Source organism: Nomia melanderi, chromosome 12 (assembly GCF_051020985.1).
Source record: "Nomia melanderi isolate GNS246 chromosome 12, iyNomMela1, whole genome shotgun sequence".
Taxonomy (NCBI): domain Eukaryota; kingdom Metazoa; phylum Arthropoda; class Insecta; order Hymenoptera; family Halictidae; genus Nomia; species Nomia melanderi.
The window spans coordinates 10,401,678-10,417,392 of NC_135010.1; the positions used below are offsets into that span (position 1 = coordinate 10,401,678).

The 15,715-nt window shown below is 49.3% G+C and overlaps 1 protein-coding gene across 1 annotated transcript in view; it reads right to left on the reverse strand.

Moving 5' to 3' along the window:
* Positions 1-1,216: 1,216 nt before the first annotated feature.
* The window catches only part of LOC116431899 (uncharacterized), a 44,221-nt gene continuing 29,722 nt past the window's right edge, over positions 1,217-15,715 (reverse strand). The window contains exons 2-3 of the mRNA XM_031987973.2: positions 4,698-4,867; positions 1,217-2,866 (exon numbers count right to left, since the gene is read on the reverse strand). Coding sequence (XP_031843833.1) covers positions 2,543-2,866; positions 4,698-4,867 — 494 coding nt within the window. The 3' untranslated portion in view covers positions 1,217-2,542. The remainder of the gene's footprint in view (positions 2,867-4,697; positions 4,868-15,715) is intronic.

A 15,715-nucleotide genomic window follows, 5' to 3' on the forward strand; every position in this document is an offset into this window, starting at 1 on the left:
GAGATGCGCCGGAGAGATCTGACGATCAGGCAGAACGATTGGTCGAATGCTTGTTTCGACTTCTTTTCTGCCTTTTATATTTTTGCCGGTAGTACTGTGGCCACTGCTTGATTTATGATTATTGATCGCACCGAAGGGGAACGGGAAAAGAATGATTACTTCGATCGGTTAGTTGGTTATTGGATTGAGTTCAGAGTCTCCCATGAAGCGACGAACTTTTTGTTACTCTTATGAGATTAATTGCTGAGACGAGTGAAGCTGAAGGTAGCTTCCGTTGAGTTGAATGATTTAAGTAGCCACGAACAGTTGTGGTTAGCTTAGAAGAACTTCGGCCTGCGGAGTTGCAGAACCACTTCGTTCAGAATCGCTAAACGAGTTCAAAGTAACTTATTCAACCCGACAGTTGTTCCTACGATTCGCTAAGACAAATCCTACGTTCCCGAGACATTCTGAAGGGATCGACCGCCGACGTCAGGTATATTTGGTGGTCGCGCAGGAAACGATCAGAAATATCTCCGCGGAACACTAAAAACTCTACACAGAACACTGGCGTGGTCTTCCTCTCTCTCTCCCTCGTAAAGACCGGAATACGCGGCGCGCAATAAAACGAACGTTAATTTCCACACGTTAAAGTTATTATTTATTGATACGACGTAATCTCGGGGCCGGGATCAACGGAGATGCTTAGTCGGCCGATATTCACCCGAAACTGCGGCCCGGCCGAATTCCTCGTCGCATTTTATTATCTCGATCGTTCATAAATTCCGTTACAATACAAGTATAAAGTATCCCAGCCGCCTCCGCAGTACGAAAAAGGTCGTCCACGGTCCTTGGAGGTCCTTCGCGTGCAGCATTGTCATCGTCCCGGGCCAGCTTTTCAATAATCAATTATACGACATTAAAATCGTATATTTATGAATCGTATCCTGGCCGGGGTTCAGCGGGGCGGGGGTCGCGCGGAACAGGGAAACAAAAAGGAAAATGGACTGAGACAAATAACAAAAAAAGGGAAAAAAGGAAAAAGACAAAGGAAAAAAGACGAAGAAAATAAATGCAGGCAAACAGATCCCGGAGAGGCCGCTGCCACCAATAAAATACGCATCTTAATATCCCCGACGAATAGTCCTCGTAATTAAATCCCCTTTTTTGCCGGACACCGAGACAACAGGAATAGGTGGTCGACGCGTCAAATAAATCAGTCACAGTTCTCTAATATACTGCATCGTCAATATATTTCGGGATCTTTTTTGCAAAACAAATATTATAATATGATACAGGCATGGTCTCGTGGATCGGGAGCCGTCTACGCTCCTCCGGCAACCCCAAGCATTATACACAACGGAAATAATAATTATTACAATAATGTTAGAATCGCCGTGGTCTGTCCCACCCTATCACTCTCTTTCTCTTTCTCTCTTTCATCCACACGCAGACGCACACACATACATTCTCTCTCTCTCTCTCTTTCTCTCTCTTTCTCTCTCCCTTCTTTCTTTTCTTTTTTCTCTCTTATTTACAGGATATCACACATCAGAAAGAAATCCGTAATTCATATCTTACAAACGCGGAACGTCTCCTTTTCCCCCGGACGTTCCCCGGCAACCCTTTAATTCACCGCTTCGATAACATCGCCTATTAATTATATTTACAATGACGCCTCGTCGTGCGTGTAACCCAACCTCGATCATCCCCGCGCGCGGAAGCCGATCGCGTTTCCTCGGCCGCTCGCCGGCCGGTCGTTTCACGCTTCGAATCGGATCCGCTGCAGCAAGCGAGACGCGAGCCTAGATCGGTCGTGGCCGGCCCCGGAGGAACGATTAACGAGCGGTCGGTGCGCGATCGGTTCAAACGCGACCGGCAGCGAGAGGATCGAGAAAGAAACGCGAGGTCGCGGCCCGTTGCGATTTTTTCCGAAAATCGCGGCACGATGATGATCTACGTTAATCGTATTTACAGTCCCGCCGCCCCGGCGCGCCGCCTCGATCCGAGGTAACTTTCTTATTTGGTTTCTCCCGTGTCCCGTGCTTCGATACCACCGCCGCGTCCCCGCTTCGCGCCCCCGGAAGCCGAGCGTCGACCAATCAACTGAATTCCAACGTGAAACAATAAATATACTAACCGCAGTCTAATTAAGTCTCGATTCCGGTCTACCTTTGGTCGCTCGAGTACCCTAACCTCTAATTCCCCGTTCGTTCCTGATCGGATGTCACCGTGCCTAAGTTCTCGAAGTCCTACACTGAAGCGCAATCCTCTTCTTGTTCTTCTCTTGGCAGCCTGTTGATCTTCGATCTTTAATATCCAATCCTCCAGCGATTAAAGAACTCTTCAGATCAATCTTCTCAGGGTGTGTTCCAGTGGAAATCACCGTCCCACAGAAGTACGGAGAACACGTTGCCGCCGGTCGTCGCAGCCGAGTCATCGAAGCCGGGTGATTGTCCCGAACATTAGCTCCTCTTGCTCCTAGATCACAGTTCCTTACCCGACGCGAACTATCATCGTACGCGGAATCATCTCTCTCCCCTAGGGTCGACTAGTTCGGGGACTAGTAGGCGGTCGCTTGGTGATGCATCAGCGGATTGAAGTGATGGGGTCCTAGGTGATGGGGCGGCGGAGGCCCCGGCAGAGGACTGTGCTGGGGACCGACGGTCGGCGGCTGGCAGACGTACCACTCCGTCAGCTCGGGACCGCGAGTCGACGGATGGCTCGACGGTGGATTGGCCGTGGTCGTCGTCGGCACGACTGGAGGCGGCTGCGGGGACTCCGTGTGCCCGGTCACCGACAAGCTACCCCCGCTGCTGCTGCTCTCTTCACCCTCGCTCTCGTAGCCCCCTCCTATCTTGCCCTCGCCCAGGGTCATGCCGTGCACCTGGAAACAAGAGGCGGAGCCTAGCGTCAGATTATTTTTCGTTACCCCCTTGCACTGGGAACCACCGGGTTGATACTGTTCCAGGGGGAGGAGTTTCTGGGGAGAGCTTTAGCGACTGGAATCCGGTGAATCGGGAAAGACTCACGGATGAAAGGATCCGCGGAACGTGTAGATTTCTTAAAGCTGTTGGTATTTAGGTTTGAAAGTCTCTTACGATCAAAATCAAGCAGTAAGTGTGCTATAACACCTGGTTTGACATTTCAAAGATATCTTAATGAATATTCAATATGAACCTCGAGCACTGCAGTTTTAATACTAATGCCTACAGATGAAGCATACCAATTGAGATTTATCCCGCTCTCATATTTTCAGAGCAAACGATCATTTGCACACGACGAACTTACCAAATCCGGGTTCCAAGACACCACGCACACTCGTCAAACGTTAACCGGTTAAATCCCGTGGCAGATCCTCCCGTAAATCCTTCCGGCGCGTTTTTAATTTACTTTTCCGCTCGGCCGGGCCCGGAATTACATTCGCGGGGGATGATCCACGGTCGGCGCGCGCGTGTCTCGGCCGTCGCGTCTTGTAACCGAACGAAAAAACGCGGCGCGGGGCTAGTTGTGTGTTTGATCGTCGTAAGTTATCGCTTCGGAGATCAAGGTGGAATCACGAGCAAAACGAGCGCGTCGCCGCGTTGGCTGAACCGAAGGAGCACCCGGAGGATCACGGAGAGGAGGCCAGAGGGTGCGGAGAGCGAGATAGAGCCGGGGGAGAGGAGAGATCAAGGCTCCGTAGTTTCCTGTCCCCGCGCGCCGTGGTCCCGGGTTCCTCTTCGTTCATAATTCAGTGAGCAAATCTCGACGACTGCCTTCCGCGAATCACGGTTGCCCGGCGAAAAGCGTGGAGAAGCGAAAGCCGCACGCTCTCTCCCCCCGCCCATCCCCTATACGAACAGGAGAACCTATCGCGCACGTATCTCGGGAGTTGCCTTTTGGACGGTTTCTGCGCTCCGCTGTCCGGTCGCCACTCGTTGTTGCCACAGATAATTTCCTATTAAGATTCCGTGGCCGTTCGTGCATGAACCTTGCGCCCGGGACGCCTAACCGGGGAACCGAGTGTATATCTTCCCACAACTCTTTTTCTACTGTCCGCTGACCGCTCTCTCCTACCCGTGTCTACCTAGCGTAGGTACCTACGTTCCTCTTGCGCCTGGCGTGAAACGATATACGCCGGAAAACACGCCGCTAGCCAACGATACGGTGCGCGAGTGCGATACCATGGAAAACGCGGCTCGCAGGTTAATTCGTGGGAGGGAAACGCCGGGAAGATCGCGTGAACGAGGATAATTGCGTAAGATTCAACGCGCGCATTTGGCTCCGGGCGGTTGAACCTTTAATGGCTGAATTAAATGATGATGCGCTGTTACGCGGTCGTGGGTTTTTCTAACTGCTTTTGCACAATGTAGACGTTATAGAAGTTGCTTTGCGTTCATGTCTCGTATTCGTCGTTTAGTTTATCTAGTAGTTTTCGGGTTTCATTGATATAGAGGACTGATAGTTACTACTGCAGTGTTCAATTTCCAATAAAAAAACTAATTGAAGATTAGTTACAAAGGAACAGACTTTCCATTAATCCAGCTTTCATCTGTAGTCTACCTAATTGTTAATGATTAAATCACTTTGATCAACGTAGCTGCGAAAGGGATCACAAGGCGAGGTGTTAATCCCTAAAAATCTGTATTCAAAGTATAATAACGAAGAATGAAGGAGAGGGGATGGGCGAACCGCGAATTATTCGATAGCGTGCAATCATTTGGAAACGAACGTACCTTCATATGCTTGCGCAACGAGCTGGGATGGGTGTAGGACTTGTCACAGCCGGAAACCCGACAATTGTACGGCTTGTCCGACGTGTGGACGTGACTGTGCTTCTTGCGGTCGCTGCTGTTCGCGAACCGCCTCTCGCAGCCGGAGTACTCGCACTTGAACGGCTTCTCTCCTGGAAAAGAAAAGGAAAAACCGGGGACGGGAATTAATGGCGTTGTAATTGAGACGTACAATTACACGCGCGTTACACAGCGATAATTGAAAAGCGGTACACGCAGCGCCGTGGCCGGCGAATCAGCGGATAGAAACGTGGACGTTGATCTATGCTCGCCGTTACCGAACAATCGCCGTTCAAAAATAATCAACAAACACCGGCGTGCGTACAAAAGACGCCGGTGCACGCGTTGACACGCGTTGACATGTTACTTCGTGTAATGTTCGCTTCGGAACGCATTGCTAAAGAACTGATTACACGTGCGCACCGTTTAGTAGATTAAACGGCAGATACTTTTAACACAACTCGAAGTGAAGTTAATCATATTCTTCTAAGTTAATCGCTTCATAACATCCCGAACGAGAACGATTTCTAAACGAAACTATCCCACTTCGGAATTACTTGACGCCTGATATCTCGACCTCGGAATATCCATTCCGAAATCAGTCGTTCCGTATCGAGCGCACGGGGCAAGAGACAAATGGGCAACAAAGGGAACGATAAATAAAATCGAATAAGACGCTTGACATCTGTTACGGCGTGTAATTAATTTCACCTTTCTCGCTTCTTGGGTCGTGTTTCCTACCGGAAGCATTCTTGTTCGCGGTGTGTACGTGTGTGCTAATTATCACGGTGGAAAGTAGCGATACGCAGCGGGAAAAGGCCCGGGGTCGTTGAGAAACGAACAGGAAGAATATTTTCCTCGGGGCATAGGTGGAAAAACCGCGGCGACTCGCGGCGCTACAATAGGCGTCCCGTACGCGATTACATCGTATCGCGGATCGTTCCATCGTGATTTCCGGATATCTTGATGAGCACTGGTGGAACATTTTCTCTCCGGCACACACACACTTTCTCTCTCTCTCTCTCTCTCTCTCTCCGTCCCCACTCGCCCCTCCATACGCTCTCTATCCGTAGTGGCTCTCCTCTCCGCCTAGGGCGAGGAGCAGAGATATCGAGAGATAAGCTCCCCTGCACACGAATGGCCGCCGTCGTCGGGGCGCAACGAGACCGTGTGGCGTGACTCTTATTTATTTCCACCGGAAGTTGACTGGAATATATTTTACCGTCGGCTCACACCAACCCCCACCCCATCTAGCTCCGCGTAGACACCCTTTTCCGGGACTTCCTACTGGCGCTCTCTCGCCGAGAAGTGCGGAGACGCGCGAACAGGAAGCGCAAACTTGGCGGATTTTTTATGGGGAAAATGGTGGCCAACTTCGCCCTCCTCTCCCTATCTCTCTCTCTCTTTCCGTGTCTCTCCCAGTTACTCCTTTTCTCCCGCTCTCTTATAATCCGTGTCTCTCTCCGCTGCTCTATTTCCTTCTCGTTCATTCTCTTTCACTGTGCTTCTCTCTCCATTGCTCTTTTTCTCGCTCCTTATCTCCGTGTTCCTTTCCGTTGCACTTTTTCTCTCCTTCTCGGTCCTTCAACTCTCTTATCCGTGACCAAGGGAGAAGGGGGGCGACAGTCGCGGCTGCGGATTTGAGATCCGCGTTAGCGGAACGTAAAAACGAGGACCAGGCTCCGTGGAATGGGTTCCACGGAGTGTTCGAGAGAAGGTTTTACCGTCGCCAGGATTTTCCTGCCATATTGTTCCTCTTTACGCCCGGGGATCTTTATTACCGGAGGTTTCTCGATGGATCGGTCCGCTTGGAGTCGACGATTGAACGAAACTTTAAAGTCTTCGGATCGAGATGGCATCGGTGAATTTTCGATGTATCGTCTGTCATAGTGAATACCGTGTAGTATTAGATACTCGAATGTAGAACGATTAAAATAAACGTACTGAGAAAGTTATTAGGTTAGAACGGGTATGATGTTGAACAAAAGAAACGATAAAACCGAAGTTCAACGTGGTTGATTCAGTAACAGTGTCCCCATAGATAAGTGTTCACTCGGATATATTAAAAATGGAATGTACCGTTCGAAACCTCGTCGCTTGTTTCGATTAGCGAAACTAAACGGTTTCGGAGTCTATTCGGCAGTTCCTTTTCTTCTATTTGCTAATCACGATCGTTACGCGTTGCCGGTTGGCGTCTTTTTCTCGGCGGCCGATAACGAACGGCGGCGGTTCGAGTTTTGAATGTCGATCCGCGGCGTATCGCTCGATGGAAAGTCAGCGCGCGAATGGCGACAAAGAAGCGTGGCGAGTTTTCGCAGCGCGCGCCGTGCTGCCGCGCCGTTATTCATCTCACGTGTGAAAAGCGCGATAACATTGCCATGTTCCCGTGACGTATCGCCGCGACACAGATTATATTTAAATCGCTCGGACGTGGACTGCGGGCGCTTATGGCAGGCCCCGTCGTAAGAAGGCGTCTTAAATATTTATGAACCTGGAAAGATAGCGGTACGCGCGCGGTGTCGCGCCGCTTATCTGACGTTTCACATGACTATGCTTCAAATTCTCCCGTTGGCTACCGGCGCGGAGAGGTTTCACCGCTCCGGCCAATTTGCGATGGACACGCCGCGCCGCGTTCAACACGCCGCCTGACCATGTCGAGAAAATTCCGCTCGCCGTCCACTAAATTAGATCCAACGACTCCTTTCCCGACTTTTAGAAGCTCCCTCGCCTCTGGAAAGATGAATGAGAATCTCTGGGAGGATCGTGTTACGAAATTTTTCTCAAAAGTTTGATTCATTGATACAAGAACTGAATGAGTTTCTCGATTTCCGAATTTCTCAAGTAAATTCGATCCCTTTAGAATCTTTCACTGACAATTAACTCCTAGTACACATGAATACCCGACTACTTAATTTTCTATCAGTATGTAACACCCTATACAACTCGACCATATTCATCTCTAATTATGAAATCTTGGAATAAACTATTCCACGACAAAGCATCCTTCGAATTCAATCGATAACAAAACAATAGGCCGATACGGAGATTGTTCTATTCTCCGATCTTCCCTGTTCGATCCTCTGAATCTCCACCCACCGATTCGCACCTCCTTGAGAGGAACCCTCTTCTCTCTAGCCAATCGAGGACGAGGGTTAGCGAGCCCCGAGGTGCCAACGACGCCTGGTTATCCCAGCCCCACGGCACAAAAGGAGATTCGCCAGTTGAGAGAGCCGGGGCTCCGCTCGCGCGTCTCTCCTTCTACCGAAAACGGGACGATTAATAACTTTTCAAATCTGTCCCCGGCAGGGTCGTGAGCCCGGCCGAGGACCACTCCGGTAGCGAGCACGTTGGCAAATAAATAGCAGATAAATAAAAGCCTCGCTCTCGCGTCTCTCCTACGTCCCGGCGTTCTGTCGTGCGCGCGCTCAGCTCTCCCTCGCTCTCTCTCTTTCTCTCTCTCTGTCTCTCGGGGTTGCGTGTGCAGATGGCAACAATATGCTGTGAAATATTGCCGGCGACGGTCGTGTGCGAGGCGACGGACGCGTGTGCGTGCACCGTACCCCTATACGAAGACGCCTCGATACACGCGTGATACGGGGAGAGCGAATCTTTTCTCTCTTGGGGATGGGTTACTCGAAACGTTGAAACTTTGAAACCTCGTGAAACCGAAGAATGCTTCGAGGATTCGAAGTTTGGCAGTTATTTTCTGCATTTGAAAATATTGAAGTTGAGATTGAGAAAGGTACAAAGTCAATGGATGAAGCATCGTTCGCAGTATGAATGTTAAAGAGCCTTTAAATAGAAATGTGAATTAGATATTTCTGTATATTGTTGGATTTTCCTTTACTGAAACCAGAATTGTCAGCGAATTTCGAGTTTTGAAAATCTCCAAGGGATACAACGTTTGGAGAATTGAAAATTTCAGTTCGAACCCGTCCCTACTTTCTCTCTTCCTCTTTCTCCTTTACCTGTCCGCGCACGGAGGATTCCTCTGTCGGTGAGGCTCGACTCGGATGGAAGTTCGAACCCGGCCGAAGGATTCCGAGGGAATTTCGCGCGGGGATCCAGACTCGAACGCGTATCTCACGCTTCCCGGAGGAACGAGTTATGGCGATGATTCCTGCGATCGAAGGTACAGAGAACGTCCGTTGGCAAACTGAATTTTATGAGAGTATCTTCCGTTGAATTGTTGTATCATGTTCTTTGAATTTCTTGTCGCGCCTCACGCTTGAATTTCATTGGAATTTTATTCGTTCGTCAGAATGGATGCATCGATCTACTATTTTATACGAGAGGAAAGAGTTCAATATTTAAGAATTACAGACTTAACTCCGATCGAGTCGAATCGAAAATTGTGATTAAAATTCAAAGGTTCAACACTACCGAACGAGTCAAATTAACAGAATTTTTATTGTACAAGTATTTCAATTATAAAGACGTTTTTGCGATAGCCTTTCATTTAAATTGCATTTGCTCAGCTACAAGTCTAGGACACCCTTCAAATCTCAAGAAGCGTATTGTTCCAATTTAAAAAAATTGCAAGTAGCTTTATTGTTAATTAGAAAACGAGTCCTGCATTTGACTCCTACAAATTATTCATACAAAGGCTTAACCAAACGATGAAACTCCTGTTCAACGAAACCTACGAATTCCATTTCCCTCGATCCGCCCAATTTCCCCGCGAGATTCAATCTCGCCGGGTATCAACGATATTGCCCGCGTCATCTTCCATCGAAGACGGCCCGGCATAATACGTCCATACAAATTCGAAACACAGTTGCTGGTCGGTGTGCGCGCCGAGACGATGTGTTCGTGAAGGGAGAGACCGGGAGAACTGCGAGAGAGCGAGCACAAGGGGAGAGAGGCCGCAGAGACGCGTATATAAACTCGAGATTCATGGTGCGCCGGGTTTATAGCGCAGTGAGCGCGGAGCCAAAAGGGAGCCCCGAAGAGCAGTTCCCGAAGGGCAGCGTAGGCACCGTGTTATGACTTTCAGAATGGGGAGGCACAATGGCCCAGATCCGCGCCGGATAAAATAGTTATTATAATCGTTTTGGCTACGGCCGGGATCGAAGAGAATGAGGAGCACATGCGCGGACGCGTGTGCGTTTCAATCCGTGCGCCCGCTCCGGGACCCACGGACCTGACCACGGAAAATAGAAAACAACGAGATCCGCCGGAGGAATACGCTTCGTAACCGCCGAATCAGCGACGAGAAATTATGGAACGTAACATTGTTTCGTCGACATAGTAACGACAACGATCGTGGCATTTGGAGATCGCTGTTCTTATAAATTTGGAGTCTAAACTGATCTTTCTCTGGTATTTCTGTTCATAATGAAACGTAAAAGGAGAAATGTAATTTAAACCGAATCCTAAGTGATTCTTCTTTTGTTCCACTTTGGAGTAAACGCTTCAATTCGCGACGCGTAGGTTTCGCGTTTTCCTGAACAAAATCTAGAGTCTCTAGGAAATAGGGTATGTAATTCGGAAGACACCGAGCGAACACTTAACACCCAGCCATGACTTTGATATTAATGTTTCAATTAATTAAGACGATCCTAAGGAAACCATTTCCTCCTCTTCTCACTTACCGCGGAGAATGTCCCGGTAATAAGGCATTGTTCTCGCAACAAAGGCCCCGGCGAGGCGTTAATTCGCGGGAACACAATCATCGAAACGTTTCCTTCGCACAATTGAATTAACAGACCCTCCGTCGGATGATCTCTGATCGTAAAGTCGGAATTAGTCCGATCCCGAACGAGAACGAGCTGCTTTAAAAGATATTTGCTTGTACAATGCGCGGCCACGGAGGAAGATTTATTATCGATACACTTCCGTCCGGTTTCGAACCGGTGTGTCTCGGCTTGCACCTTGAGGAGGCGCACTATAAAAGCAATCTAGAATTCCATCTTGCCTTGAATGCCTCTTAGTAGGAGTCTCATTGAGCCGCAGTTTTCGGGAAACCTCCGGAGTGATATATGGGCGTACGCCATTGTGCCGGCGTTCGGGGCTTCGCCTCTCTCGCTTTCCGTTCGTCGAAGGATAACGGATGATTTTTCGCGACCATTATACTCGAGGAGGACACCAGGTCCGAGGCCATCGGACATTGTTGCGAGCCGTGCCGGAAAACCGAATTCTCCCCACCCTTTGGGAAAGCTTTCCACCGGCTACCCTCTATCTCCAGGGTGTCCGGGCTAGATCTCGTTCAGGCCCGTCCCCTCTATTATCGACGGGTTCTCGTGTGGATAATTTTCTTGTTATACGTTCGGCATTAGTGAAAACCGAGAAATCATCCCCCTAAACAACAATGTCAGTGGATAGTCGCGCGTCGATTCCAGGCCGGGCATCGATAAGATCCGAAAACGTAGCCGGGGATCGATCTTGGCACGGATTAGGACCCCGAGATATTGGATCTAGACAAGAGGTCCCCGGGAGGCTCGCGTTTTGTAAATTGATTGCACCGTCTCCTTCTATCTCTTCGTTTTTCTCGCCCCCCCTTCGCTTCTTCTCCTTGTTCCACTCGTGCCGGTGGTGATTTTTGTCCTCGTGTGGCAAAAGTCGAGATCGAGGCAGAGATAGGCTCGGAGAGGGAGGTATGGAAAGGCTAGGAGAGATCGGACGATCGCCGCTTATGATCGATGAGCTTTCCGTGGCGGGATAAAAGCGGGATCGAAACGTGAACGTCGCGATTTAATGAAAGCTGCACGAACAGCGGGTCGGAGGCAACGGCTGGAATTAGAATCGGTGCCCCGGACGGCCGGTCGTGATTGGATAATCATCGCGTGCCCGAAAATGGAAGTGTCTGCTACGCGGGATTCATTGCGCCACGACTAGCGCCTTTCGCGATGCCACTCCGCGCTTTTGATACGCACAGCCCCTTCGAGGCTTGCCATTTCATTTTTCCCGCGGATTTTCTGATCCTGATCGTTGCGGTAATTGGATCGGTGATTTTTAGATTTTATACTAATACTACTGCTTTAGAAGAATCTTATGCGGAAGCTTGCTAAGGTTAAATATCTATTAACGCGAATATTGTTGAATATTTATCTACAAAAATATAAATACGTTGAATATTTGTGTAAGATACTTCGATTCTGGTAGTTTATGACTAGAATTGAATTTATCAACTCCAGAATGAAAAATCGACTACACTTTCGTTTCAGTTCTTGCCAAGCAGAAAATTCTTTTCGGAATATTTATGGTCAGGATTTCCACGGTAAGAGCAAAGTTTACACGGGCGTCTGGCGAAAGCCGCGTGAACCTGCCCGGACAAAGCCGAGGAATCAAGGATGCGGCCAGCGGGGCTGGAAGCACGCTTCCGCGGCGGTGGTTCCGTAAACAGGGAAGGGGCGAAAAGGGAGAGCTTCGCGGAAAAATTCGTTCGAAAAAGTCGAGGCGTGGGGAAAAGGAACACGGGCGAAAAAAAGAACCGCAAATCCGTGGGTAAACGTAACTACCGGTTGATGCGCCGATCATTCCGCCATGTTGGCTACGAAAAGGGAGAGCGCCATTGGCAGATGTTTCCTTTCCCTGGTAATTCGAGTGTTTGCCCGTTCCTACCGTTCTCTTCTATGTTCTGCCTGCTTCGAGCCACTCGCGATACGTGTCTGTGTATCTCGTACTTGATACTATCATAGTACAATAAAAAGATTGCAGTTTCTTATAAAAGGAAAATGACAAGGAAGTCTGTACTTCAATAGACACCTAGGTGTCTCAGCTAAATTACTGCACAAGGAAGCTACACAAGGTTCTATTATTTTATAGAATTCTATGATACACTTTTCTAAATTCTTTCCACAAATCCTCAAGACAATAATCTTAAATGAACCCATTCCATTTTCTGTGTTCTCACACGGATAAAGCGTCCATCGAAGCTCTCCCCATTACAAAGTCAAACGGTAATTCAAGAATTTCAAGATAAGATAAAAATATATCCCAACAAGTTCCACAGAGACCCAACTCAGCCGTTTCACCCCGATAGATCATCGAAAGGGGTTGGAAAATCGCAGCGGATCTGGATCCCGACTGGCTCGAGTATACGAGGAAGCCTTTCCAAGGTATAGCCACCCTCGGATGCAATAATTCTCAAACGACAGAGGATCGATCGCGGTATAGAAACCGCACCTCTTCGAATAGGAACTAGGAGCCACTAGATCCCGCAGGATTTCCTGCGAGACACTTCTCCGGTCGTTCTGAAAAATCGCCATGGGATCTTGATTTCTCGAAAATTCGGTAGCCCAGTGTCCTGCACGTAGGTGCAGTTTAGAGTCGTATATCCTTGCCCGTTATCTGAGTCCGGATGCTACCGTTGCTCGGGACCTGGTCCAGGGACTCTCTACCTCTCTCCCTCCCCTCTTTCTCCGGCGTCTCTTTCTCTCGCGTCGGTTTACACGACGTTTATACGTGTTTATGTAAACTCCGTCCGCGGAGCACACGTGTTGCTGCTGCGGTTGCTGCTGTCGCTGGCAACTAATCTTCCCATCCCGACTCTCCCGTCCTTCCATTCTCTTCTCTCTTTCCACCTTTCCTCGCCGAGAGGATCCTCTCTCCCGGTCTCTCCGTATACACGCGTAGGGAGGACGCGTCCGTACGCGGCGAACACCGGCGAGAGCCAGATCAAACTCGGAGATTTTCAGAAACTGCCGGCATAAAAGATAGGGGCGCCATGGGTCCACGGTATGCCCATCTAGAGTTACCAGGGTCGGGGACCGTGCGCGCGGTCCTCCCGTTTCGGGCCGCGTGAAAACAGAAAACCGTCCTCCGCCGTGGGAGGACTAGGGTTTCACCGGTCGGCTCTCTAGCCGCGGAGTTGATTACACGGAAATTGATACTTCGATCGGAATTTCGGGTCAGACGGGGGCATGGTAGCGATCCTCGGAATGGACACGTCGAACCGGCAGCCTTCCCGTTCTCTCTTTTCCCCCTTTTCTTTGCGCTTTTTTTCGACGGCAACGAAAAAAGCCTTCACCTCAGCTACCGCGTACGGCCCTGGCGTATCTCCCCGTATGCAAAGCGCGCGTTATTTATTCGTGGAAGGTGGCATTTTTTTGGACACTGACCCGCGCGTATATAGTTGTCACGGCGCCGGCTATCTTTGCACCGATCTAACATAATTGAATGTCCTCGCCGCGAAAGGGGCACCCTGCCCTCCTATCCTCGAACCCCTCTCCCGCCTTCGGTATCTACCCCTTGGAAACGGATCCTCGGCGAAATGGAAACCGAGAGGTTTGTCCCGGGGGACGGCTCGTCAGAGAATGGTCGATTTTGACGTTCTCCGGTATCGGAGATGGACTTTCTCTCAGTTCTCTTTGTGCGCGGAGGGTGAGTTTACAAACCACCTGAATAACTCCTACGGTTTTGGAGTCAGTGAACGGTTCTTGAAACGAGAAAGGGTGAATTGTGGTATTATTTTCAACATCTGTCTTTTTGTACCTTTAACTTGGTTTACTTATTCTCTGAAGATCTTTCGAAGATCTCGTCGATCTCTCATATATAAGAACTAACCATCGTAGAGCAGACCTAGGATCAAAACAAATGGTAGTTCCACATAAATTTACTACCACCATAGTCACCAAAATCATCTAAGCTCTTCGATCTTAGTACCACCACATAATCTCGACTACAAAGAAAAAACCGACCCTGTATCCCATGAAAAAAGTTTTCTCCGCGAATAAGCTTCTCCGTACCCTCGGAAAGTGCAAAAGTTACTCGCCGGCTCGTCCCGTATCGTTGAGATCCATCTAGCCGTAGATCCGCTGGTAAACGGTTTGGAAACCAGTCGAACGCCAATATCGGAGCGTGCCCCTCGAACGCGCAGGTACACAAACACGGGCGACACTCGAGAGAAAGAGGAAAGAGGGCCCTCGAGGGCCGGGCATTCACGGGCGAAGTATTAGGCGCGGCCCGCGCCCTTTCTCCCCCCCTCGTGTTCAAGGGCCACTGAAAGTCTCGTCAACTTTTGCACGGGCCGCGGGAGAAAACAGCAAACAGATTTCGCCGGACCGTCTCTCCCTCCCTTAAAGAGAAACGAAAAGAGGGTCGCCGTTCGCTCCCTCGCTTTGTTGCATCTTTGTGCACCGGTGCTAAACGGCAGAAGAGCCACAACGGGAGAAGGACGCATTCAGGAAAGAGGAAGACGGCCGAACGGTTTTGCTTGTTAGGACGCCCATTGTCCGGCCCTCGAGGATTTTTCCGAAAGGAACTTTTCGTTCTCGATCCGTGTCGGCGAAAAGGTTGCGACGCCGATCGTGAACTTTTCACCGGCGACGAGCGAGAGCCCAGAAAAAGAGAGCGGAATATGGAGAGCGACGGGATAAGAGGGAGTAATCGGTCAAAAGGAAACGTCGGCAGATTAGCATTTCAGGTTTCGAGAACCGGAACGAATTGTGTTTCGAGTGCCGGCGCACCGCGTGCTAGTACACGGCTACTTAGTCCCTCTTCTAGCCCTACAGCCCTCGGCGCAGCCTCCGTTCACCGGGCTCTTGTTGTGTAGCTGTCCTCTTTGTATATTCCACTTCGAATTTAATATCGCCGCCTTCCCGCGGCTCTGCCGAGCGCCTTCTGTCATCGCTGAATCCTCACTCGACACGTTCGTGATTTCGGCGATGGAGCCCTAACATTCGATCGGCATTTTTTGTATCGAGCAATGCAGTTATCAAGTGATCGCATATGTTTCACTTTTTCTATGAAGTTATCCACGTTAAAAGCTATATTTGAGCTTGTTTAGATTTAGAGAAGAATCATTTATCTATCGCAAATAATTAGTATCGTTTTTGTACCTTGCAGAGTTTGCGCTTCTACTTCGTTTTATTTTATTACCATTGCGAATTGAACTTCCTACAATATAAAATACGTTTACATACATCATTAGAGTCACTAAGACTGTCAGAGGAAGATATCCCGAGTCTCTTGCTAGTGTATTTATATCTTTACTCTCAGATCGAAGAACTCCTCGGAAA